Source organism: Galleria mellonella, unplaced genomic scaffold, assembly GCF_026898425.1.
Source record: "Galleria mellonella isolate WM207_F2 unplaced genomic scaffold, CSIRO_AGI_GalMel_v1 utg57, whole genome shotgun sequence".
In the NCBI taxonomy this organism is placed as follows: Eukaryota; Metazoa; Arthropoda; class Insecta; order Lepidoptera; family Pyralidae; genus Galleria; species Galleria mellonella.
Window position 1 is genome coordinate 1,092,429 of NW_026442119.1, and position 26,040 is coordinate 1,118,468.

General features: G+C 33.9%; 6 protein-coding genes across 6 annotated transcripts in view; 2 read left to right on the forward strand and 4 right to left on the reverse strand.

Annotated features, from left to right (window-relative positions):
• Positions 1-2,565, reverse strand: part of LOC113509907 (sine oculis-binding protein homolog) — a 46,278-nt gene extending 43,713 nt beyond the window's left edge. The window contains exon 1 of the mRNA XM_026893333.3: positions 2,295-2,565. Within this exon, the coding sequence (XP_026749134.2) occupies positions 2,295-2,372 (78 nt within the window). The 5' untranslated portion in view covers positions 2,373-2,565. The remainder of the gene's footprint in view (positions 1-2,294) is intronic.
• Positions 2,566-2,612: 47 nt separating this feature from the next.
• Positions 2,613-6,326, reverse strand: LOC128201662 (uncharacterized). The gene is made up of 2 exons (XM_052899314.1): positions 5,271-6,326; positions 2,613-4,745 (listed from the first exon to the last, which is right to left on the reverse strand). Exon 2 carries the CDS (start codon positions 4,738-4,740, stop codon positions 3,946-3,948), a length of 795 nt encoding a protein of 264 aa, XP_052755274.1. The 5' UTR covers positions 4,741-4,745; positions 5,271-6,326; the 3' UTR covers positions 2,613-3,945.
• A 4,179-nt stretch (positions 6,327-10,505) lies between these two features.
• On the forward strand, positions 10,506-11,399 carry LOC113509596 (LYR motif-containing protein 2). Its single transcript, XM_026892948.3, has 2 exons — positions 10,506-10,815; positions 10,936-11,399. The coding sequence occupies exons 1-2, from the start codon at positions 10,777-10,779 to the stop codon at positions 11,155-11,157; spliced, it is 261 nt and encodes an 86-aa protein (XP_026748749.1). The 5' UTR covers positions 10,506-10,776; the 3' UTR covers positions 11,158-11,399.
• Positions 11,400-11,598: 199 nt separating this feature from the next.
• Positions 11,599-13,583, reverse strand: LOC113509595 (membrane-bound transcription factor site-2 protease). The gene is made up of 2 exons (XM_026892947.3): positions 13,334-13,583; positions 11,599-13,253 (listed from the first exon to the last, which is right to left on the reverse strand). Exons 1-2 carry the CDS (start codon positions 13,406-13,408, stop codon positions 11,841-11,843), a joined length of 1,488 nt encoding a protein of 495 aa, XP_026748748.2. The 5' UTR covers positions 13,409-13,583; the 3' UTR covers positions 11,599-11,840.
• Positions 13,584-14,187: 604 nt separating this feature from the next.
• LOC113509591 (transmembrane protein 39A) lies at positions 14,188-23,622 on the forward strand. Its single transcript, XM_026892941.3, has 8 exons — positions 14,188-14,614; positions 15,136-15,420; positions 16,150-16,289; positions 17,234-17,332; positions 19,391-19,613; positions 20,368-20,533; positions 20,918-21,042; positions 21,875-23,622. The coding sequence occupies exons 1-8, from the start codon at positions 14,372-14,374 to the stop codon at positions 22,118-22,120; spliced, it is 1,527 nt and encodes a 508-aa protein (XP_026748742.2). The 5' UTR covers positions 14,188-14,371; the 3' UTR covers positions 22,121-23,622.
• LOC113509634 (cysteine--tRNA ligase, mitochondrial) lies at positions 23,103-25,840 on the reverse strand. Its single transcript, XM_026892999.3, has one exon. It carries the CDS (start codon positions 25,644-25,646, stop codon positions 24,117-24,119), a length of 1,530 nt encoding a protein of 509 aa, XP_026748800.2. The 5' UTR covers positions 25,647-25,840; the 3' UTR covers positions 23,103-24,116.
• Positions 25,841-26,040: the final 200 nt, after the last annotated feature.

The window sequence follows — 26,040 nt, forward strand, 5'->3', positions numbered from 1 at the left end:
GCCAGTTTTTTGTGGCTATCAAGACTGGGACAGAGGATGACCATTTTATCCGTTAACTTCCTTGACGTAAACCGACTAGAGCAACACGTGTGCGTTATTGATATGTATAAAAAAAATTGCAACTAAAAGATGTCTATCCATAGGAGATATTTGAAACAAAATTATATGATGAACCTTAATAAGAGTAATAGAAAATAAAAGAATATTTTTTAATCTTTTTTTTTTTTTAATGATTGACAATGGATTGGTAACCCCGCCTGCTCTAACGGTGTATGCTGGCGAGGCACCAGTAAGGGATGATAAGTCAAAATAAAAGAGCAGGTCAGTTTGCCCATCGTGATGAATCCACCTGGAATTTAGTATAATGGTTTCTTTTTCCCGTGGGGGGACCACGTGGAGATTGACCTGACAGGGTATATTGCTAACAATGGGGCCTTTAGTTCCCTTATTATCAATCCCTTCACCCCGTCATATGTGTTGGTATAGCTGTTTTTTGTAGGGAGAAAAATTGTTAGTAATGGGGACCTCCACGCGGTTCCCCCTAGAAACCATCGTGATTAATTATTGTCACATTCGCAATGGACCAACTGTCCTAACTTCATCCTCACCTATCATTCTTTACCGGTACCCCGCCAACGTTTACCGTTAGCGCAGCCGGTTTACCATTCCATTATTATCCAATAAAAAAAAAATATCATATGACAATTACACAAATAAGAATAGATAATTTATCAACCAATAAAGTTTTCACAAATACAAGTGAAGGAAATACACAAAAAGAAACAATACTATTTAAAACTGCATTATAACGCTATTTCTGTATACTCATAGACAAGCAGATGTTTATAGACATTTTATGACGAAGAAAAAAAAATTAAGAAAATAAAAATAGATTTAGATTTAGTAAAATTTTTGGTAATCTATGATTTGTATGAAAATTAATATAACTAATATATAAGTATGTGTACAAGTTGTCTGAGGAACTTGACAAATGTATTGTATATTTTTCAATGGTTGATAATGAAATGGTAAACCCGCCTGCGTTAACGGTATACGCTGGCGGGGCACCAGTGAAGGATGATTGGTGAGGATGAAAGGGCAGGTTAGTTAGCCCTCCATGATGAATATACCTGGAATTCAGCACGATGATTTCCAGGTCGTCGTCCACGTGGAGGTCTACCTGATAAGGTATATTGCTAGCAATGGGAGTGATAGTCTGCATTATTAACAATCCCTTCCCCCCAATGTATTGTATTTAGATAGAATATGGGCGTTAATTTTAAATATAGTGTAGTCTATCTAAAAACTGAACTCACGTTTAAAATAATAGGTAATAGATTTGAAATTCTAATCCACATCTTTATTTTGTAGATTGTGGACAAAACTGGTAAATTGGAGAGTTTCTTTTACCTTATACATTTATCATTTATATTTTTTTGTATTAAAACTATAAACAGGATTAGAAAAAAATATTTGCGGCCGTCCAGTATTCTATTTTAATATTGTGCGAATTACGAAAATAAAAGCCATTATAACATACCTAACTATCTAGGACGGTTTCAAGAGTAATACTATAAATTTAATTGACCTCAAACTTTCGCACACAAATCGTCGCGGGTGTCCCATGACGTCACAACGCGTGGACACCGCCAATGGGGTTATTGACATGTCAAACTATTTCTGTGGCGCCAAAATAAAAGCGCGAACGGGAGGAGGCAGTCCATAGACAACAATCGTTGATTTCATCACTTAACCATGCATCCAAAGATAATAATCAGATGAAAACAATAAATTGAAGCGTCGGCTTGTGGCCTGGGACGGTCTCGAGTTACGTTTTGAGCAAAGGAACGTCTAAAATTACCCGCACGCACACATGTATAGCGCGGGTGTAGTTACGCACGCAGACATCACCACTGCCTATATCTATTATCAAAACATCCAGCGACTCTGGTTACAGCGATCCGAGCGCGCTTCAGGTATCGCATTACACACTTTAATGGCTGGAAAATGCCTCGAAAATGTGATATTACACGCGTTTTATTGTGTATCGCAAAATGTAATTAATATTGTAACCGTATACGGAATAATTTATTCGCCGTAAAACCGTGTTTAGCATTTGTGGAGGCCCCTCGTGACGAACAAAATATCGAATTTAAAAATACGACTCCGTCGTATCCTATTACGAGACAAGATGAAACAGGACGGTTGCCAATAACACGAAGCCGTAACATGATGATGGTATCCCAACGGAAATTCACATCAATGTCGGATAAAAGTCTGAAATTAAATCTCACCTTGATTTCTTCTTCATTCTCCTTTTTCACTTGGGGTTTTGGCGGCGAGGACGAACTTGCTGGAATTTTGTTGTCCATAGTTGAAACAGTACACAAAGTTCATATAAACACAATTATAGTTATAATAAAATAATTAAAGTACAGTTTTTTAACTTTTCTTATTGTATTAAAATTAAGTTCGCCGTGCGCGTAAACATTTTTGACGTATACATTACGAATATTAGAATAGACGTCATTCAAACGCGGCGTCTACAACGCGACTGATCGTCAATGTATCGTATTCGCGTAGCAAGGCAATGCCGATCGCTCACGCGTAGAGATGGGCAATCCACCTGGGTGGGTTTAAAGTCTGGTGGGTAAAAACCGGGTGTTTTGGGTTTATTGGGTTTAAACCCCATAAACACCCAAATTTTTGGGTGTTTATGATTTTGTACTTCATCATCGTCATCTCAGCCGCAAGACGTCCACTATACTGGACATAGACAATATTATTATGCAGCCTACAGAATAAAAACTTTTAATTTGATTTTGAGTTTATTAAGAAAGAGATGAAAGTAAAATGTAAAACTACAGTCAATCACTGTCAGATTCAGAGTTATTACAAGCGATGAATTGTATAGGTTCGATAGGCTCTATTTCGTCTAAACTGTTATGTTCATTTACTTGCTCAATGAAAGCTTCTAAGGTATTTTCTTCATTAAACTGAATGTCCTCGCATTCAGCTTTATGTTTAAGATTCCAGTTATAACAAATGAATGAAATTTTTTCAGTTCTTTCAGTTGTAAGTCGATTTCTTTTGTTATTATGTATGTAGCCTTGGATACTAAAGGAACGCTCAGTGGCTGCCGAAGTACAGGGAGCTGATAGAATACGAATCGCTACTTTGCTTAACTCAGTGGAACCACAAATACCTTTCCACCATATTAGGGGCTCAATGCTATCTAATGAGCTCCATACAAATCCTCTGGCCCAAAAGTTTTCTTTAGCTTTATAACACGCCAAATCTGCCATTACATTTGACAAACTTAAGTGTTGGCTTAAATTGTAGATAAACTCCATACCCTTAAGTTCTTCCTCTTGAGTAAGTTCGACTCCTAGAGTCCTGGGGTCTAGAATATATGCTGCAAAATGTATTGGCCTCATTGCCATATTGCATCTTGAAGATACTGATGTTAGAATCTGCTGTTTGCTTTCTTCGCTCAATGTCGAAATCTCATTTAATGCAAAACGTATCTTAGCTTGTACATCTCTAAATGTAATGTATGTGCGATGCAAACGATTCTGGTCGCTCTCTAAGTAAAATATGCTTTCAGTGACTGGTTCCAAAATACTTATACATTCCCCTGTCTTCGTCCAGAAATCATCACTTAGAATTAAATCTTTAATATCTCTTGAAATTACCACATCTTCTCTAACTGTTAATATTTGCAAAGCTATCTTATTTGCTTTCAAACTTTTTAACGAAGTAACATGACTTCCCCATCTTGTAGCACAAGGCAATTTTAGTGTTTGTGTAGAATCTTCACCCTGCCTTGATTTTATCAACAAGGAACTTAATCGTTGACTCCTTTTAACAGTTTTTATTATATTTATGGCTTGCATAATAAACACAGTTACTTCTTGTATCTTTACAATATCTTGGCACAACAAGTTAAGGATACCGAGCACAGCAACCGAGAGGAACAACATGTGGATATTTGAGTTTTGTTAATTCGAATGCCTTTTGTATATTTCTAGCGTTATCGCCAATAAGTACAAGAAACTTATTTGCTCCATACACTTTCATTACTTTTTCAACTTCTTGGCTAAGGTATTCACTAGTGTGAGGATTACTTTCTGTATTCAAACTTTTAACGTATGCAGGTTGAGGTTTTGATATAAGAAAGTTTATTATTCCTTCATTTCTTAAATTAGACCAGCCATCGCACTGAAGGTGTAAGTAACTACAAGCATTTAGTTCCTCATTTAACTCAAAACGCATTTCTCTATATATTTTATCTAAGTATTTTGTCGCTAAAGCTTTACGTGAAGGTATTTTAAATTTTGGTTGCAATTTTTCGAAAAATTGTATCCATAAAGGATGTTGCACCATCGATAATGGCGTCCCTGTTACAAATATAGCTCTCGCTAATTCTGTTTTTATATGATCATCGGTGTCTTGAAACTCAGCATTTATTGTAGTGTTAGCAGACGACGAGGGGCTTATAAAAGAATCATTTGTCTCTATCTCTGACAGTCCAGACATTTTGGTTTTGGACGAGCTATCTTTTATAAGTTTCATAGAGTCTTTTAATGTTTCTGGAGATTTTGGACAAGTGATAAGATGTTGAAGCATTTTGGCAGCATTACTGAATTTGTAGACCTTATTACAAAGCTTGCAAGAAACAGACTTGTTTGGTAAAGTACGGTAGTGCTCCCATATGCGTAAATCTTTAGGTCTCCCCATTGAACCTAAAAAAATGAACGATGATTAGTTGGTCTGACGAAAATTCAACAATAGAGTGCCTATTTTTTTACAATGATTATTTCTTGTTATTTACAATAAATTTACTAAAAAAAAAAATAAAATAAATACAAAAAACCTTTGTAAAATTACATCTCCTCGGAGGATTAAACGCAGACGCTAGTTTATTATCGTATTGTTCTGTATTTTTCTCAGCAACTTCTTTAATTCGATTAGGTACTTACGCATATTATGTTAAAAATAAATATCTAGTACACATCTTAGGCTATCCACCATTATTATCCAATGACGACTCTCAGCTAACTATGCACTATCATCCAAAATAAACGTGTATGGAAAATTTTATCCCAGTCGGTTGAGGATTGAGGATAATTGCATCAACATACGAACATACCTACATACTTTTATTTACATAACGCAAGCTAAATAAAAGCTTGTAATAATACATCTAATTTTAAGTTAAAATTGTTAAGTGATCATGATATAATTGTATCATTCAAAAATCCACTTACCTTTAATTATTTCTTGTTAAGTATAAATATTATTTCAAATCTGCTCCCTTAATATGCACTTTTTTACTGCTTTTCCTACCTAACACGTTACCAGGAAGTCACGTTACCAGAGTCAGAGTAATAGTGAACACGTTTGACAGTGATTGTCGTCGCCTCATATTCAGCGTCGACGAATAGGGGAATCCCCAGTCATAATGTATTGCATGCGTGGCGGTCTTACTTCAAATCCATAAACAAAGAGATAATTACAGAACTCGATACTAGATGGCGCTGTTTTTGTTTGAAGAAAGTTTGCGGGCTAAAATACATAGAATTTCATCAATGACTTCCACAAAGAACAACATTTCTGTTTTTTCTAAGTCCGTATCTCTTCCGTATATTTCATAAGATATAAGCTTGGGCTACATTGTTATGCAACGTGATTTTGTCGCTGTCTTGCTAGCAGGGTTGACAGATATACGATTTAAATCGTACTCATACTATTATTTGTCTATTTTTTAATGTACGATCGTAAAGATTATGATCGTAATTCGCACAAAAACATACGACTTTTTGGTTACCTGGCAACATTTTTATTATGAAACGAACATGCTCACATCATCAGTCACATGCAACAATTTATTGGGGATTTCCCCTTCACATCTGGCAGTCCTGCTTGCTAGAATATAGGTAAGTCAGCCACAGTTACTGACGATCGATATTTAAAGGGTATTGTTTTTGTGCTAAATATTTCATAAAAACGTTATTTAATACTTTGTGGATTATTAATTTAGTTGATAATCACTGGAAGTAAAATGGATGCTAATTTGAGAGATCAAGATCTTCGTATAAAACAGTTAATAAAAGAAAATCTACGTAAGTACTCTTTTTATACCTAGGTAGGTAAGGTATAATAAACACAAAAGGTACTTAGATCGCGTGTGTTCGAAGCATTTATTCTAATAAATTTAATTTAAAATTGTAGAAAGAAAAAAATGTCTGCCAAGCCGTAGCCGAAGCCGATCTCCAAATATATTTGGCGATAGTGAGACCCAGTGTCCAGATGATTTACCCAGCGTCGTCGCAACAAAGAAAAAAACGAGGATAAAGTAAAAGAAAATTTACTGAAAGAAGAAACAAACTGTTCTAAATGCTTAATTTATGGAGAAGAGGATAAAAGAAATGAGTATTTCGGACTGTTAGTGGCTCAAGAATTTAAATATATACGGCCATGTGTGCGAACGAGGTGTTATGAAGAAATTTTAAAGTATCTACGGGAAGCAAAAGGCCAACATGTTGATCAACTGCAACATGAAAACACTGAAAATTAATTACTTTCATTTTATTATATATAGATTTTTAAAATTTCCTGAAATATTATTAGTTAACGTTTTATTTAATATTGTAGAATTGATCAATACAATTTATAAAAATAATTTATTGGTATTACTTACATATTTTCAAAAAAATACGTAAAAACCTATTTTTTTGGGTGATTATGGGAGTTTATGGGTGTTTATTGGGTTTTTACCAAAGCACCGGGTTTAAACCCGGTGCTTTGCCCATCTGTACTCACGCGCGCTTCTTGCTTCGTAGACACATCTAGTCCTATCGTTTTCCGCTGAAGATAGGGCATTACACTAACGGTAACATGAATACGTAGAATAATGTTGTAATTCTTATAAGTATTTTTTATACATATAGCGATTTATGAAGACGACCGAGCAATACTTTCTTTATACAGCTCTATGAAAAATATTTCCGCGTCTGTAGAGGTCCTGTAGCGATGGGCGGAGTTTTGTAGAGAGAACTTGAAGTTTCGTAGACAAGCAATCGTAGAGCCATTATTTAGAGCACATTTTGGAACGCCCATTAAATGAAGGATAAGTAAGCTGAAGTGGCAATGGGCTGGTCACATAGTTCGAAGAACCGACAACCGATGGGGAAGAAAGTTTCTTGAGTGGCGACCGCGTACGGGCAAACGTAGTGTAGGACGACCTCCCCACTGGAGAGAGAGTGACGACCTAAAATGCATTGCAGGGAGTCAGTGGATGCAGGTGGCTCAGGACCGTTCTTTATAGCAGTCTATGGGGGAGGCTTATGTACAGCAGTGGACGAATAATGGCTGAAATGATGATGATGATAATGATTAAATTATTGAGGTCTATTTTTAATTTTTAACTTTAGTTATGAATCAATAACAAATTTCGAGAAAGTAATTTTACCTAAAATTTCAAAGAATTTTCCCGTAATAAGAATCTAATTACAAAATTCCATGTGATATCAAATTTATATTTTTTTTTTTTCTGAGAATTTATTATACGACCGATAGTAAATGATCAGATTCAGATTGTTTATTTGCATTAAACATGATTACATATCTAATGTCCAGTTATGTATACTTAAAGCTACATGCTTCACCAAAATGCTGGTATGTAAAATTTATTGAAATACCATAACCTAATCATTTTGTACATAACAGAGCTATATCAAAAGTAAATAATTATCACCAGTGTAAATTAAATATCTATTATTAATATTATTATTTAGATAGATAAGAAATAGGTAATACAAAATAACAGTAATATAATAAAAAAAAAAAATACCAGAGGGTGACTTTGTACAAAAGTCGTTTGCTTGGGCACGGTAGAAACAGGAATGGGGCTCTGTACCATTCGTGTTTCTACCGTGAAGCAGTTGTGTTTGCATGGCTGTGTTTCGGTTTGAAGGGTAGCATATGGTAATGAAAATACAGGGTACAGAGGAATAACACCTGAGTCCTCAGGAATGGCAACGCATGAGGGGTATCATGGGCGAAACAGTATACTCTGTTATGTCCATGGTACTGCTCATGTCAATAGGCGACAGTTATCACTTTCCATCAGGTGGACCGTCAGCTTGTTTGCCATTCTGAGTTGCATAAAAAAATGCAATTGATAAATTGTTACCTTAGATTGTTATATACACATACTACTTCAATATATATTCTTGTTAATTGCTATTATGGTTCAGATATCTTGTAGAAAATACATCCATGGGTATGTTCAGCAACTTTTTTTTAATGGATGATAATGGTATGGTAACCCCGTCTGCGCTAACGGTATACACTGATGGGGGACCAGTGAGGGATGATAGGTAAGAATAAAAGCAGGTCAGTTGGCCCATCGTGACAAATTCAACGAGAATTATTAACGATGGATTCCAAGGTATCCGCGTGGAGGTTGACCTGATAGGGTATATTGCTAGCAATGGAACTATTAGACTCTGACAATACACTCATTATTATATATAGTTTCTTTCATACTTGTGCTTCTATTACTTGCATACACCCACTCTAACTCGCCTACCTCGCTTTGGAATTATAATTTTTGTTCGTATAAATAAAATCCGTTATTGGCTGTATTCATAAGAGACCTAGCATGTTAGTTATTTTTTAAGAGCTGTGGGTTTTTGTATAAAATAAAAAAATATATAAGTATTATTATATTTTTTTTTATTTTAGTATTTGACCCTGTTACCCTTTCCACTCTACTCAGCTACTAGCTACTGTTGTAAGATAAGGAAAGAGATTGTTAGTTATTAAGTGAAACAGCTCCATCACTAGCAATATGGGTATACTGCTATCAGTTCAACCTCCATGCGGTTTCTCTAGAAATCATCGTGATTAATTCTTAATGAATTCGTCAGGCTGGACAAACTACCTGCTTTCATCCTATCCTCCCTTACTGACACCCTGCCAGTGCCAATACCAACAGAACAGACAATGTTTAGTTTATTTGTAATATTTTTTAATACTTTCGCAACACTATATACTTGCATTACCACAATACACACACATATTTATCGGTCCCTGTAAATGCATAACTACGGGGTTGTATAGAAACTCCTGCCCTCTAGTGCATACGCCGCGCAACTTGAGTATAATATTGCGCGGGAGATCCAACACGCCGACTTGCACTGTTTTTAGAAATTTATACAAATATTTGCAAATCATCGGTTTATTTGGGGTGAGTCTAGAAATAATTTATTATTTATTTATTTTCTATACATTTATAAAAAAAAAACCTAGTGGGAGTGGGTAATATATTGTATAATGTGCAGTAGTTCTCTATTGTATGTGTTGTAATTTTTTTCACCGCATAATAAAATTTCTGTTTTGCCAAAGGTTGACTGGGAGAGAATGCTATATAGTATTAAATCCGCCTTTTGCACCAGACATTTTTTTGTAATGTGGTCAATAAAGAATAAATAAATAAAAATATCTGTCTATTGTAATTATAGTATTTATACACGGCATCGTAATTTTTTTAACAGAGAGGGCAAACGAGCATGTGGCTCCTTTGATAAGTAACTACTAACGCCCATGAACACACATTGCCGGTCTTTTAAATAGGAATAATAATATGCTCTTTTCTTGTAGATTATGATGTCGTATCGGTTCGAAAATACCACTGTTGGAGGAATATATTGAATATCAATTATGCAATATATAATATTTGGCCAAAGAACCCGATTAAAATGAATATACTTAGATATCCAATTGATATGGGTGGTATCGAATTGGATGATGATTTTTTCAGTTATCAATATCCAGAGTGACCCAATATTAGGGTTGTTAGTAAATGGGGATATTACTTCCCATTACTAGCAATGTATCCTGTCAGATTGTACTTCCACGCGATCCCTTTTAGAAACTGATTAGTATATAATGTAGCAACCTTGTTATATCACCCTTCGCTTGTCTCTTCCATTGTATCCCGTTAGCATACGCGGGTGCACCATTTCATCTTAATTCATAAAAAATGACATTTATGTAGAAAAAAATTATTCCGTACAGCAGTTCCTTAGGAGCGCCGAGATCTATGGGGTGCCAAGTGCTATGCATCAATAAAGGGCCGCATCAAATTCTACGAGGGTACTTTTTACTAAATAGCGGGCCTTTAATTTTTGAAGAATTTATCACGATCTGCCATCTGGCCAACTTTCATTTTCATCTATCATTCTTCACTAGCGTCCCACCAAGAATACAATATCGGAAACAGATTATTATTTTATTATCATTCATTAAAGATACTCATGTGTGGGGGAAAAAAGATTGTTAGTAAAGGGATTAGGAGCTTCATTCCTAGCAATATAAATTGTCAGATCGCCCTCCTCGCGGCTACTAACTTACTTGGTAGGTACGATATTCACATATACCTGTATCTATGGCGTTAACAAATATTTCATCGAAAAATGACATTGAGACTGACACAGATTGACGTTACTCTGCGAGTATCAGTCAGTCAATAGCTTAAAATGTCAAAAACAGATGATTGCAATCGCAAACTGTTTCTAATTATTTCTCTTCACAAAGCTTCAAGAAAATATGTAAATTAAAAATTAAGACATATAATTTGAAGTTTGAATTTAATAAAGTGATGCTTCTGTAGATATATAATAATAACAATAACGTACTCATATCTGTGTACATTTAAAATACATTGTATTTTTGTGTACTATATTTTGCCCGGTAATTTTAACTACCATGTCTAAACTTTCCAAAACGACTTTGAGTTTGAAGCAGGTAAGTGGTATTAGGGCATTAACGATATATTATGTGAGCTTTATATAACTTATTTAAAAGTGATCTTTGTATTGATTGCCATATTATTGTATAACATTTGGAAAATAATTTTCTTTACAGTTTATGCTACGCCAGGAAGTGTTAAAACTCTATAGAGACATATTCCGGACTTTAAGATTAGTGACAGATGATACGACACGAAATGAACTGAAGGAGTGGGCAAGAGCAGACTTTCGTAATAATATGCACCATACAGATGAAACAACCATTAAAGCTAGGTTGTACTATGGCAAGAAATCACTTAAGGATTTACAACATTCACTAGCATTGAGTAGAAGCTAGCACATATACATAATAGCAAATATTAGGAATAAAATTATGTATTATTAAGTATTTTGTATAAATTTATTAAGATTTGAACAATGTTTGTTAGATACATAAATTATTGATATTAGTGTTAATAAAATAGGCAGTTGTATAGAATTGTATTTTTTATATATTTGATATTTAATGATTATTGACAAATAAGTAACTAAAAATAATTTAAAATACAAAAACAGCCTTATTATTGGATACTCTAGAGAACAAAATTATGTACATTATTATAACAGAACTATAAATCTGCAGACACAGTTTTATACAATTTTGTACAATATTTTATAATGCAAGAATAATTGGTTGTACCAATTACTTGAAATTCAAAACAGCCCCCACAGACAAGTGTATTAATGTTGCTATCTCATATATGCAGTAACAAAAAATGCTATTAATTTTATTTCTTAATTGTTTAAGAGGACAGAATGCCTAATTGTTTGAATGATAATGATCCAAATATTGATAAGGGTAAATTAAAGATTAAAATTTTGATTTCATTTTTTGCTGTGATATATACAAAATTCCATTATTTATTTACATATCAAACTATACTTTTAAACTTATCACAAAACACTCAATATGAACCTACATTGCAGGTTTACTTAGTATTAGCAATACTATATAACTATATCATATACAATATATTACATTCAATTATCTACATAAATGGCTTTATAGAATAAATAAATTAAAATAGGTATTGTCACTCCTGTTCCTACGACTACAGTAAAAACTGTGAAAAATTTAATAAAATCCCCATTTTTATTCAAATATTTGGCTAAAATCTGAATTAAGTTTCTTGCTATATGATGCCCATCAGTACCATAACAAGGAATAATATTTATAAAGCCTATCCCCATGGAAAAAATGAAAATATATCTTAATAATTTTTCAAACTGAGATGGAGAAAAAAATGAAAATAAAGCTACTCTTGGAAAATATTGATCTATAAACACAGTTTTGTGCAAATCATATGGCAAACCCAAGTACAATACCGCATTGTTGTCCTTTCTTTCAACTATAACTAAATAAGTATGATTATTCATTGATGGTTTTAAACAATGCATGTTCCTTGGACATGCAAACCCACTTGGTTCTGTACATTTAATGAAATTATTCTTAATCATATCTCTAGGTTTCAAACATGAGTACTGACCTGGCAACACTGAATCTGCCCCTACTTTAGGTTCCATATATTCAAAACAAAAATTGAACAAGTCATCCTTTCTACAGCATTCCACAACATCATTCTCTTTTATTGTTTCCATCATAATTTCATCATTTTGAGCTATGAATTCAGCACTAGTACAAATTCCGAACCTGTCATGAGCCATGTGAAGGCAATGAGTCCAATCATTGGAATTCTTTACTTCACATCCATTAATTGATGTTACAACATCCTCTTTGTCTAGGCCTCTGACATTTTTTAATGGAGAATCATCAGTAAAATCTGTGACTCTTACTCCAATACCAGTTTCATAAGCCATATTGAAAAGAATTGGTGCCGAGAAGAACAACAATAGAGCTATAAAAGCAGTGGCAACATTATGCCAGACTCCTGCACAATATATTTTGAGTCGTTTAGTGATGGTAAGACTATTCAAGTGCTCTGAGTTAAGTTGCACAAATGCTACTGGGATTATAGTAAAAACAAACAGCCCCACTGATATTAATTGCACATCTTCCTGTGCTGCAGCCATTGCATGGCCTAGTTCATGAATTATACTGCTTACTCCTATAGCAAGGAAGTACACCCAAAAGTCAGAAGCAGGTATGTTTACTCCTGGCAATACAGCTTTAACTTCAGGAACATTATTGAACTGAATTGTTTCATAGAAATGTTCAAATATGAAAGATAAAATGGTCCATATTGAAAATGGTAGAAATACCCACACGCTGAATAAATATCCACAGGTAAACCACTTCTTTAGAATACGCGATAAGTTTTTACTCCATCGGTAAATAAACCTGTTAAAAGCAGTGGTTGTCCACGTGAAATTTAATATTCCAACTTTGAGTCCAGTTCCTTCCAAAAATGCATAATAAGGATAATGCATACAACTCTGAAAAATAGAAAATAAGTCAGTCCTTTTATTATAAATAAAAGGATTAAGTAAAGCAAAACATGACACTGAAAACATACCTTGAAGAAAGAATCAAAGAACCAAATGACGACGTAAAATGCTAAGACAAATGAACATAATATTGTGAATGACATTTTTTATATAATCTCATACCACTTTACTACTTATAATCCAACATTTTTGTTGTAATATCACAAAAAAATCAAAATCGGTGCTTGTTATTATTATACCGGGTGAATCGATAGTATAATTGAAGAAAAATTAAAAACAAACTTTGACAATGACAGACGTCCTGTTGTTACCAACATAGATTATAAATGTGCCGGGTTGCCAAATCGTGAAAGTTCAAATTACCCGAAAAAATCATACACTATTCTAAATCTATCAGATATCTACAACGAAAGATGCATTTATTATTCAATAGTATACATAAGTTAGTAGTCTACTATTTACAAAATGTTGTGTCTCCACTAGGAGTGTAGACAGAATTTGATTAGTCGGGCTGTCTTTTTTATAATACTACGGAGAGCAGTTTTAACAGAGCGCACCATCCGCTTCTAACAACCTGACGATGATCAAATACCAGTCAATATCTCTGGTATTTCTGAATCTAGTTAGTTCATCCTTGTCCAAGGACGCCACACACAATTTGAGCTTACAGTCGGCTCCTTTAAAAGTGGAGTTTGTTATCTTTTCAAGTGTGTACATTACAAATTATTCATTGTTTGTCAATGACAATTGACGACAGTAACATTTAAGAGCGCAAGTGCAGTAGTGAGTTGCTAGATATTAGGGACAGGTTTATTTATTTTTAGTTATTTTAATTTTTTTTAGTCTTTATACTATTGTTTTTTATCGACGTCATGTGGTTTTCATAGTACTGTCAACTGTCAGTTGTGACAGAATGATTGCATTGACTTTGATAGTTGCATGGCAATTCATAATTTTATGATTTTTGTTCGATTCTCTCTTATATTCGTTATTGTCCAATTTCCTAGTGTTTAGTACAACCTTAACGCTTGATAATTTGCGTTTAAACTGAACAAAGCGGAAAAACGAATTTGTGACACTTTATAAATTATTTTAACATGTGAGTGATGAGTTGTACGGAAAATGAAAGTGGCCCTTTTGTCGTATTTTTCTTACCAGCGGTGGTCGGCTGCTTGACTATACTCTTGGCGAGGCGGTGGGCAAACTGTCAAGTTAGCGGTACTTCGTCAACGGCCATCTCCAGGCGGAGAAAAATTATTAAAGATCCGCTTGTTAAACGGCCTTTGCCGCCTATTGCCACTAAAATGATCCCGCCAGGTTCTAAAAAAGCCGCCGGGGTTGCTAAAAAGGTAAGTCCCTCTTCAGCTCTACAGATTCATAATCTTTAAAAAATTCGTAAAATTGAAATATTTATTACTTAAATTAAATTTGTGTCTGTCGAAAAATCTTAATGTTGGGGTGGGGGATTGTTTGTGCTGACTAATGCGGCTGTTATTGCGGACCACTAGTCCCAATGCTAGCAATATATTCTGTCATGTCTTCCATGTGGTCCCTCCTGGAAACCATTATGCTGAATTCCAGCTCATCAGGTCACATCATCCCTTATTAGGGCCCTGTTAGCATATACCGTTAGTGCAAGTGGAGTTACCATTCCATTATCATCCATTAAAAAAATAATCTTTAAATAATGTCATTAGTATTTTTTAAATCAAGTAATAAGGAACTGCCCGTAACAGTATCCAATGACTGAAATGTCATTTCATATTTCCTTCATAAGATAACATAAATGTGAATGATTACATCACCCATAGAAGTAGCATATTATTTAAAAAAATGGATTGTTATAATTAAAAAAATTGAATTATTTCAGCCAACAGTCCCACTACCTGAAGAAGAAATTAACGGTGGCAAGCGTGTAGGCCGTACAGCACGTGTTGCACCGTCCACCTCGCCGACGGCTACTGTGAATGACTTCAAACTAGCAGATGGACCAATGCCTCCTAAACATATCCCGTTTCCATACATACCGCAAGACGGAACACTGTTGTTTGAAGCCATGACATTTATATTCACACTGACTGCCATGGGATTGCAGTTCTTGAATTTGTACAGAACTGCATGGTGGCTACCACACTCTTATACCAATCAGGCGATGGTGAGATTTGTCAAATTGTTATGTCTTTTATCTATACTAATATTATAAAGAAGATAGATTTCATTGTTTGTTTGTAAAAAACTCAAAAATTACTCAACCAATTTTAAAAAAAATTTTTCCTTTATAGAAAACTACATTATTAGCAAGTAACATAGGATATACTCTATATCTTTTCTAATATTCTTCTATGTACCCATGCAAAGCTAGGGTAGCTATATAGCTAATTTTATATAAATGTGTATATGTAATGTTTCAGTCCTTTTTGGCAAAATAACAACACTTTGTAAAACATTTTTTTCATATTTTTATCTCTTTTAACAAATAGAATACTTAATTAATAATTTTGATTTTTATATATTTTCCATTATAATGAATGTTTAATGATTTATATTAATCTACTAATGGTTTATGTTAGGATTTTAAATCTATATTTTTAACTGACAAATAAATAAGAATTATTTGTTGAAATTGATTTATTATTTGATTAGATAAGATTGTTGTCTTTGCCTAAATCAGTTTGTTTCTTAATTTAATTACTTCATTATAATTTTTATATTAGCCTTTAAATATTTACTGCTAAATATAGGCCTCCCCCATATATATAGGTTTTGCCAGTAATTGCCACATTTGGCAGGTTCATTGGCAGTTAGACTTTGGTAATGTTTTAAGAGGCTGCTGCCCATCCCTCAACCATTAATTTATAAAACAAAACAACATTTTTTGTTTCAGAACTTCTATTTGATTGATCCACATCTGGTAGCATTCATAGTGACAATAATTTTTAGAAGCCTTCTACTTAATATAACTTTGGCTGTGTTGAAATATATACTCGCACCCAAATTGATGCCACATGCCATAATTGCTGCCAGGTTAGCATTTTAAATTATCTTTTTATAGGTTTGAAATATTATAAAATATATTTTTTTATTAAATGGAGTTTCTCTGACAGTCATTCTTTCATGTAAATGTTTTCTTTGTCTGGTAAATTTTTCCATTTTTCTTTTCATAAGAATCTCCCTCAGACTCCAATGAATATTTAAAAAAAGAAATAACTGAATTAGTCTAACCATTCTTGAGTATTGCACATAGGAACACATTTATAGATTTGTGTAAATTTGTCTTAATACAGTTATTGTAATAATGATGAAATTATGAGATTTACTGTTTATAAAATACCAAAAGATTTTTGCAAGATGCTATAATAAACACAGACAGGTATTCATTTTAAAAATAGCAAATTTTGGTTTATTCCTTCTCTAGATGGCCTAGTTAATTCCTGTGAAAGAACTCCAATGTTCTGTGCATTACTTACGATTTTGTTATAGTACTACTTAATGCCTGCGACTTCGCCTGCATGGTATTTATTCCTTTCATTAATATTTTTAACTTTATTGTAGTGAACTATGTCTGGAAATGCTGGACCAAAATTGACAAATGACGTCTCGTTTTCACTCTTAGCCTTAGATCAAAATTACTTAAGTAGATTGTGTACTAAGCTGTACACAATCACTACATTTAACTGTAAACAATTACTACATTTTTTAACTATCCCATGGGATCATTTTAATTTTCCTTGATTAAAAGTATCTGTTGACTAGGGATGTAAGGCCATCTAGAATGCCAATGCCCATCACCACCATGCAAAATTTAATTTAAATTTGTACAACAGTTTCGGAGATTGGTCCGTGCAAACAGACAAACAGAGAACTCTACAGTTTTATTATATGTATAGATTGATTAAATTATTCTATGTATAACATTTGTATATTGTGTTTCAAAAAATGTATACATAATAGTATGTAAATATCCACAGGATGTTCATTTTGGGTGTCATACTCGGGGCACTGGCTTGGTGTTCCTACTTTATAATGCTCAAGTATCCACTATTGAAAATTTTCTTCCTGTGTTACCCGTAAGTATGCTTGTTTAATTTTTTTTATATTCATAGATATTTAATACAGTGAAAATTCTATGGAAATTGAAGAGACTAAGTATTTAATTGTGTTATAAAGAGTTTTCGTTAAACACAGTAATATATATATAGTATATACATATATAGGGATGTATTGTATTGGATTTTGCGAACAATATGCATGCTAAACAATCATCAATTTCATTTTCTAAATTTATCACGGATTCTAACATCTACAAGGAAATTGCGGAAATGTCTTCACTAGCCTTTAGATTGAAAATAACCTTTTGACTTGAATTTAAGTAATCATTAAGGCGATTAATATTTTCGTTAATTATTTGTATATTTTATGAATACACACATACATACATTTTAATTTTGACTAAATTAAATGAAAGAGAATTACATAACAAAGTTATAATCAGTTATTTTTGTTTGTCCTTTTTTACTATGCCATTATTTTAATTGTATCTTTCCTTGTATTTTGTTCATGTCTTGCGATATAGTGGGATCGTCTTTGTTAAATAAAGTTTTTTTTTTTTTTAAAGAACGAAATATTTACTACACTGTCTTGTATTGTGTTTGAAGGTCAGTGAAACTGATGTTTATTCGGGTCCAAATAACGATGTATTGTTTCGCTATTGAGAGTGGTTCTAACGCTATAAAGTGTTTCAATACAAGGGTAACAAAGTAAACCAAACAAAACATAGAAATTTCTACATTTTAAGGAGTTTTTCGTTAAATAGAAGTTCCTTATATAGTTTACATTGTATTTACAGCATTAAACGACATTTATTTATTTTTATTTTTGTTAAAAACTTCACAGAAAAAATATTTACAAGCAAACTAGTTTTTTTTAATGGGTGATAATGGAATGGTAACCCCAGCCGCGCTATCGGTATACACCGGCGGGGCACCAGTGAAGGATGATAGGTGAGGATGAAGCAGGTCAGTTAGCCCATCGTGACGAATTCAACAAGAATTGTTCACGATGGTTTCCAGGAGGAACCACGTGGAGGTCGACATAATAGGACATATTGCTAACAATGGGGCTGTCAAACTCCATTGCTAACAATCCCTTTCCCCCCAAGCAAACTAGTTGTAGTGTATTCACTAACAGCTTATCATTCTTGTTATGTATGTATGAAGATAATGTGATTACTGTCCACAAGTATATAGTTTTTTCAACTGTTTGTTTGATTGTGTCCTTATAATGCCTAAACTGCTTAACCAATCACTATGAAATTTAGTATATACATACTATATGGAACGGAGAAAGATATAGGCTACTTGTATCCTGGTCAATAAATACATTCCGGTCAAGTAGATCGTCATAGTCGTAGAATACTGACGGATCTGACAAATATTACATATAAAGATCCGTCAGTATTCTATATACGAGATAGGTTAAAAGCTATTTAGTTTATACTTTTGTCAGGTGTTCTACACGAGCAGCTTGTGGGTCAACTATAATAAAAAAAACTTTAAATGCTCTTCGAGTCCAATATAATAATGCTTTCAGGGTACTTTTGAGGCTATCCCGTCACCGTAGTGCGTCACACATCGTCATAGTTGTAGAATACTGACGGATCTTTCTATGTAATATTTGTCAGATCCGTAAGTATTCTACGATTATGACGACATGTTTGCACGAGAGCGTACGGATGATTTTTACGCAATACGGCGCAAACGAATTGTTTCGCTGTTGGGTAGGGTGCGTGTTAGCTCAAACAGTGTCCTGAAGACAATTGCTGGTTGCTGTCCCATTCTAAAATATTGGGTGGGACAGGTTATCAATGCAAGAGCGTCATGATCGCTCATTTACTAACATAGGTTAAATAAATTTATAACTAACAAAATTCACTCTCATTCATAAAAAATATCTATGTATATTTGAATGTACATCTTTTTTATTAAAAAATATTCGAAAACGCAAAAAAAATCTGGTTATTGGTTTAAATTAAAAAGGGTATAATTTCTTTATTTTTTAATATCAGTGCAGATACCATTTGTGTATTAGATTAGTAAAAATACATAATATATTCTTTTAAATTACAGAGCCGTTATTTACTTCTTGCTATTTGGATTGCAATCTGGTCCGTTCCTGGAGTTGAACAATTCGGACACGCCCCCGATGCACTGCTGCAGCCATGACCCCCAGCAGGTCAGGGACGAGGTGGAAGTGCTCAGACAGGATTTTAATCTTCGAGTCAAAAAAATACTGTTCAATTCCATTGTGGGTGCATACTACACGAGCTTTATACCTTGTTGTTTTGCACAGGTTAGTTGTATTACTACTATATTACTAACCTATGACTGTTTTCCAATTTAGAATTGACAGGAAATCCACTCCCGTGAGTGGATTTCCTGTCGATGACGAGCTGTACGATGATTGAAAGTGGCTATGTATATCATATTGAACAATTCCTGTGAGCACAATCCGTAGAATAGAGACAATGCACCGCCATTTACTCTCTCTGTTTAGCTTAACGGTTGACTGGTAGAGAATGCCATCAGGCATTAAGTCCGCACTGTAGACATATTTTAATGTGTGCAAAAGTATAAATAAATATTTTTTGTTTTTATACAACTTAAAATGGCAAACGAGTGATAGAAAACGGTAACCATTGCCTATAGATATGGACATAACAGAGTATACCATGTCACCCATGATACCCTGCATGCGTTGCTATTTTTGAGGATTAAGGTGTTATGTCCCTGTACTCTGCAATGTCATTACCATTCCACCCTTCAATTTCTTTTTTTCTTCATGGGCGAAACTCTTATGTCCATGGTACTGCTCATGTCTATAGGCGACGGTTACCACTTCTCATCAGGTGGGCCGTCAGCTTTTTTGCCATTCTAAGTTGTGTAAAAAAAAATATCAAAATCCATTGAATAGTTTTTAAAACAAAATCGCCACTATTGAAGTTTATTTTTTTTTTTTGTGGAAGAAAATCTAAAATAAATATTATTTATATAGCTTTAATCACTTCCCTTTGAAAATGATGACCGAATCTGTTTTGTGTATGTAGTCGTATTTGTACTACGACGTGTACGGCGCGTCGCAACAAGTGGCGTTCGTGTGGGGCGGGCTGTTCGGCCGCTACGCGAGCCAGCTGCTGCCCGCCACCTACTGCGACGTGGGCCACCGCGCCGCGCTGCATCTCGGCCGCTGGCGACTGCACTCCACCTGCACAGGTCACTAATAATAAGGCATAATTGTAAACATTTAGATTTGAGCCAATTCAGAAGAGTTCATTTTCTAAATTGGCCCAACCGGGAATCAAACTTGGCACCACTATGTTGTGATGTTCATCACCATGCTTTTTGTCAATGCAATTTTTAATATCAAACAAGGCGACGGTCCATGTGATGGAAATATTTATAATATTATTTGATATGATATTTACTATGGTAAATTTAATTTTTCATGTAATGTATATTTGCCACCGCTGCCCTCAGACACTTTGTGTTCACTGCTTTTACCTAACGGTTAGCTGGTGGAGAATGTCCTACAGTATTGAGTCCGCCATTTGTACAAATTTAATTGCGTATTAAAGGGTAAATGAATGTATTGTGCAGAGGGCGCGTGCGAGGCGCGGGCGTGGTCGGGCGCGGCGTGGTGGCCGCGGGGTGGTCGCGCGGCGGCGGGCGGCGAGTTCGCGGCCGCCGCGCAGCCTGCGCACGCGCAACACACGCGCTTCTACGTGAGTACTACGATCAACATCGATATAAAGCCCCGATATAGTGGGGGAAAGAGATTACTAGTAATGAGGTTTAACAGGCCTATTGCTAGCAATACACCCTATCAGGTCGACCTCCTGGAAACCATCGAGCTGAATTAGGTGTATTCATCATGGTGGGCTAATTGACCTGACATTTTAAAAATGTTGTCTGTTCCCCTGTCTTTATGTTTGTTAGAGTATCATGAACAAACTACGGGACCAATTGAATGTGATTTTTCATATTTGTGTTCCTAAAGGTCTAACTTAAAATCTGATATATGCTTCATCTTGATACTCTATTTAGAATTAGTCTATTTTTCTACTTCTGAAATACATGAGTACAAAGTAGTTGGCAAAAAAGCTAATATATTATATTGAAATTTTAATAATTATAGTAAATTGATACTCTAAGTAAATAAATATATTATGTATTTAGCGTTATGGCATAGTGCCAGTGATAAATCCCTAAAACCATAGAAAAATTCTTACAGATTAATTTAAACATTTGATTGCGATCAAGTATCAGTTATAATTACAAGAGATACTGTAAACATTTGAAATCGCACTACTACTTGCTTAAATATAGTGTTGTGGCAAATGGTCCTAACAAAATCAAGCCATAATAGTTTATTGTTATTGCCAAAATGTCAGTTGTCACCTACAATATGTTACAATACACAGAATATTGGTTAAAGTTAACTGGAAAGGTATACTTTTACCATCAAGTCCACCTTGTACACATACATGTACTAATGAATAAATAAATAAATATAATTTGTACAATTAAACCTAATTAATATATATTTTATTGCAGTCGGTCTTCATAAACCCGTCGGTGCTGCTGTGCATGTTACTGTGCCTGCAACTGTCGCTGATTGTGCTGCAGCTATGCCTGCTCTTCAGCAACATACAGTGGCATAACTTCCTCTCCGTAGTCATACTATTATTCATAAACTACTACACACTCTTCAAGATGATGCGGGATTATCTGATCGCGTGGAAAGTCTACAGAGCCGAGAGCATGATACAGGATAAGAATGGGCCCGTACAAGGCAATTAGTGGATATGTTTAAATGTACTTCCCTAACGCACAAACATTTCGAATGTCGTAACAATTATTTCACTGTATCTCGAGGGTCTAGTCTTTTCCAAACCCTAAACATTCCAGCTTGGATTGTAGGCACACAAGTAATAGAACAGAGTTCGCACTTAACAGAGGGGAATTTACATACAAATTATCGCCCTTTAAAATAATAACCTGGAATAGTTAATTTTAAAATTTCGCGTTGTTTGTGTATATTTTAAATACACTATCGGGACTTAAAGCGATGAAAAATTTTTTGCAAGTGAATAGTACCTACATACCTGCGTCTTTATTGCCGTCGTTTCGACGTGGATTACACCACGTAGTGGTCATGTCGGGACAAAGAAAATTACCTGCATAATTCTACCTGCAAAGAATTTTTTATCGCCTTAAGTCCAGATAGTGTATTTAAAATATGAATAACTTGGAATGTTTTACTTTATTATTTTCTGGCCTGATAATAAGATGAGAAGTTAAAAGAACTCAAAGCCGAAAAAAATATAATTATTTATGGTACAAAATAAAAAAAAAATTGTAACTACATTTAAACAAATGTTTGAGAATTGCATCTCAAGTCGGTTAATCACCATGAGGGAAGATGGCTACTAGTTAAGACAGTTGGAGAAGACCTTTGATAAGAAGCAAACAAACAGTAGTAATTAAGTAAACAGTATAATAAATTGTAAAAAAAAAATGTTATGTAATGTCTGAATAAAGGCTAATAAAAAAATTTATTGCTTAAAAAACTATAAATTATTAATGCTCACCCCTAAGCCAAGCTCTGATCTGGCTATTTTGCCATTCCGCCCAAAACAGGAATATTTTACCGTCCTTTATAATGAATAACCATATTAACATATTAATTTATTGCTACTTGTACAACAATTAGTCCATTGTACTAAGTTTATATTGAAAAGTTTGCTTTCAGCAATAAGACCGCCTTATTGTACTTATACAACCCTATATTGTATAATTCAAATAAAATATACTCATTCATTTATTAACTGTTAGTGAATTAATTTTGGACCAGTATATGTTGGTAGTACAGGCAGATTTACCATTCCATTTTCATCTTATTAATAAAAAGAACTCATTTTCTAGACATTTTTCAGGCTAATGCACCACAGTTAAGACCTTGCCCCAAGGTTACCTACTAGGTGCCTGTTTTACTTTGTATTACATTTACTTGTGTGCTGCAAATCTATCCAAGAAAAGTCATTGTCCTGATACATTATTGTACTTAATCATTTTGGAAATTTGTGCACTTGAATAAGTTAAGAATTTGATTTGAACAAAGCTCTTGTTATGTGAAATTTTATAAGACTGACATTAACTAAGCTATTCCTTGTTTACGATCTGTTTTCCCAAACTTCATTATCAAATAAAACAAAAAAAAATATATTTTTATTTAATAATTGTCATAAAATTTATTTGTGTAACTGATAAAATAAACTTAATTAAATTGTATACTTGCCATACATAAGGATTTTTATTTGCTACAATATATTCATTTATATATTATTGCAATTTAAAATAACTTTGTATCTGCAGAATATGTTTCTCTGTGCAACTTTCTAATAGCACAGTCATCAGTCTCATGATTATCCTTAGGTACAAAGTTACTGTAATAAAAGAATAATTATCCAGGTAGAATTGACAGTTTCATGAATTCAATAATAATTCAGTGTTTTTGATATCTGATTCAACTTGTAAGATATACAAGTATATAGGTATATAATAATATATACATGTGTAGTAGTTTTTGTTTACTTCGGGTGGCTAAATTCATTTATATGTAAATAAATTGATGACAACCCTCTCCATCTCCGTGGGGTCTGATTAAAGGGAAAAAGTTTACTTTTTGTTAGTATTGCCACATTCACAAAGGAAAATATGTATATGAATGTCACATCTAACAAGACTATTTATTTTATAGTAAATTATTTAATATAAAATGTCTATAAAAATAATATCATTTAATAGAAACCCATGAGGAGCCTTTATTACTATCATTCACTTGTATTTTGTGAGATTTTAACTTATCTCTAACAATGTCACAGGCAGTTAACAAGTCCTTGTCTTTTTTTGTGAGAGCATTCAATCTCACTGTATGTCGGAACTCAACTAATGTATCGATCAGTGAATTTGATACCACACTCTCTGCTGGTTCTTCTAATATCAAACCGAATGTGGTCAGAACTCTTGTTACATATTCAGCGGTTAACAGCACAGGAACAGGGTAATAGCCTCCTGTGTCAGACTTCAAAATTTTATTTACACTTGAAACTAATGTCTGCAAGTTGCTAACACAGGTTGCTGTATCAAAGTCAGTTTTCAATGCTTCTATATTAGCTTCCTCAACTTTTTGTAATTTATCCAGTAGCTTATAATCATAATCTGCATGATCAGCAGAATTAATGTTAACATATCTATAAGCATCTTTGAAGAAAAACTTGAATTTGTTCAAGACATCCTCTGCTGTTTTCATTAGTTCTAGATTATATTCCATTGGATATCTGTAGTTTGAAATTAGACATGCCATTCGGAATGTATCAGCACTGTATGACTCCAAAAGTGTTGGTATAGATATAGTATTTTTAAGAGATTTTGACATTTTTTCATCCCCTTTGACATGTAAATGACCAACATGGATCCAGTAATTGGCCCATTGTCTCATATTATGAAATGCACAGGATTGAGTTTCTTCATTTTCATGATGTGGGAACTGAAGATCAATTCCCCCTGCATGGAAATCTAATTGTGATCCAAACACCTTACTAACCATTGCTGAACATTCTATATGCCATCCTGGCCTTCCTTCTCCCCATGACACATCCCAACTGGGTTCACCCGGTTTGTGACCTTTCCATAATGCAAAATCCATATTGTTTCTTTTATGATCACTATTTGGTTCTCCAGATTCTTGTGCTCTTTGCAGTTTTCCATATGAAGGATATTTGCTTGTATCAAAATAAACAGATCCATCAGAAGCAATATAAGCCATATTGGAGTCAATCAGCTTCTTAATGAAACTCTCTATGCAAGTGATATGCTCTGAGACTCTAGTAATTATTAAAGGCTTCTCAACATTAAGGCTAGACATATCAGCCCAGAACTCATGTTCATACTGTTTTGCCACAGTTCTAAAGTCTGTGTTCGTCTCCTTGCCTTTTTTAATAATTTTATCATCGATGTCAGTTATGCCCATGGCTGTGATGAGTTTTATATTGAAGAATGACTTCAATATTCTTTGCACAATATCCAGTTTAACATAGCAGCTTGCGTGGCCAATGTGAGCTGAATCGTAAACTGTAGGACCACAAGAGTACCACGTAGCGACGTGCTGATCACTCAATATTACAGGTACGCGTTGGTCTGCTACACAGTTATATATATAAACACCAGTGGGATTACCATTGGGCATCAACCATTTCGTGTCTTTGTAAGGTTTTAAGTTACAAACATGAGATAGTTTCCTAGTAAAGACAGGCAATAGCTTCATTTTTATGTCCTTATCTAAGTAAGCGTTGTAAATGTAACAAACACTGATAAATAACAAACAATTACATTTCACAGAATAAGTTATCGCTTTGTTATCGTAACTGAAAAATAGAAAACAGCTGATTTTCGGAGCCTGACAATCTGTCAATGTAAATTTATAATAATTTGAAAATCACAGATTGATAAAGTATATTATTGACAATCACGATGTATTATAATTTACATTGAAAGATTAACTTCTTTAATTCATAAAAATTAAAGCTAGAAACCTATTTTAATTATTGCAGTTTATTGTTACACTTTCTTTCAAATTGGAAATTTAGCACCAAAGAAAGAGACAAAATAGCTCAATAGCTAAAATAAATTAATGAGAGGTTTGACGTTTTTATGCATAA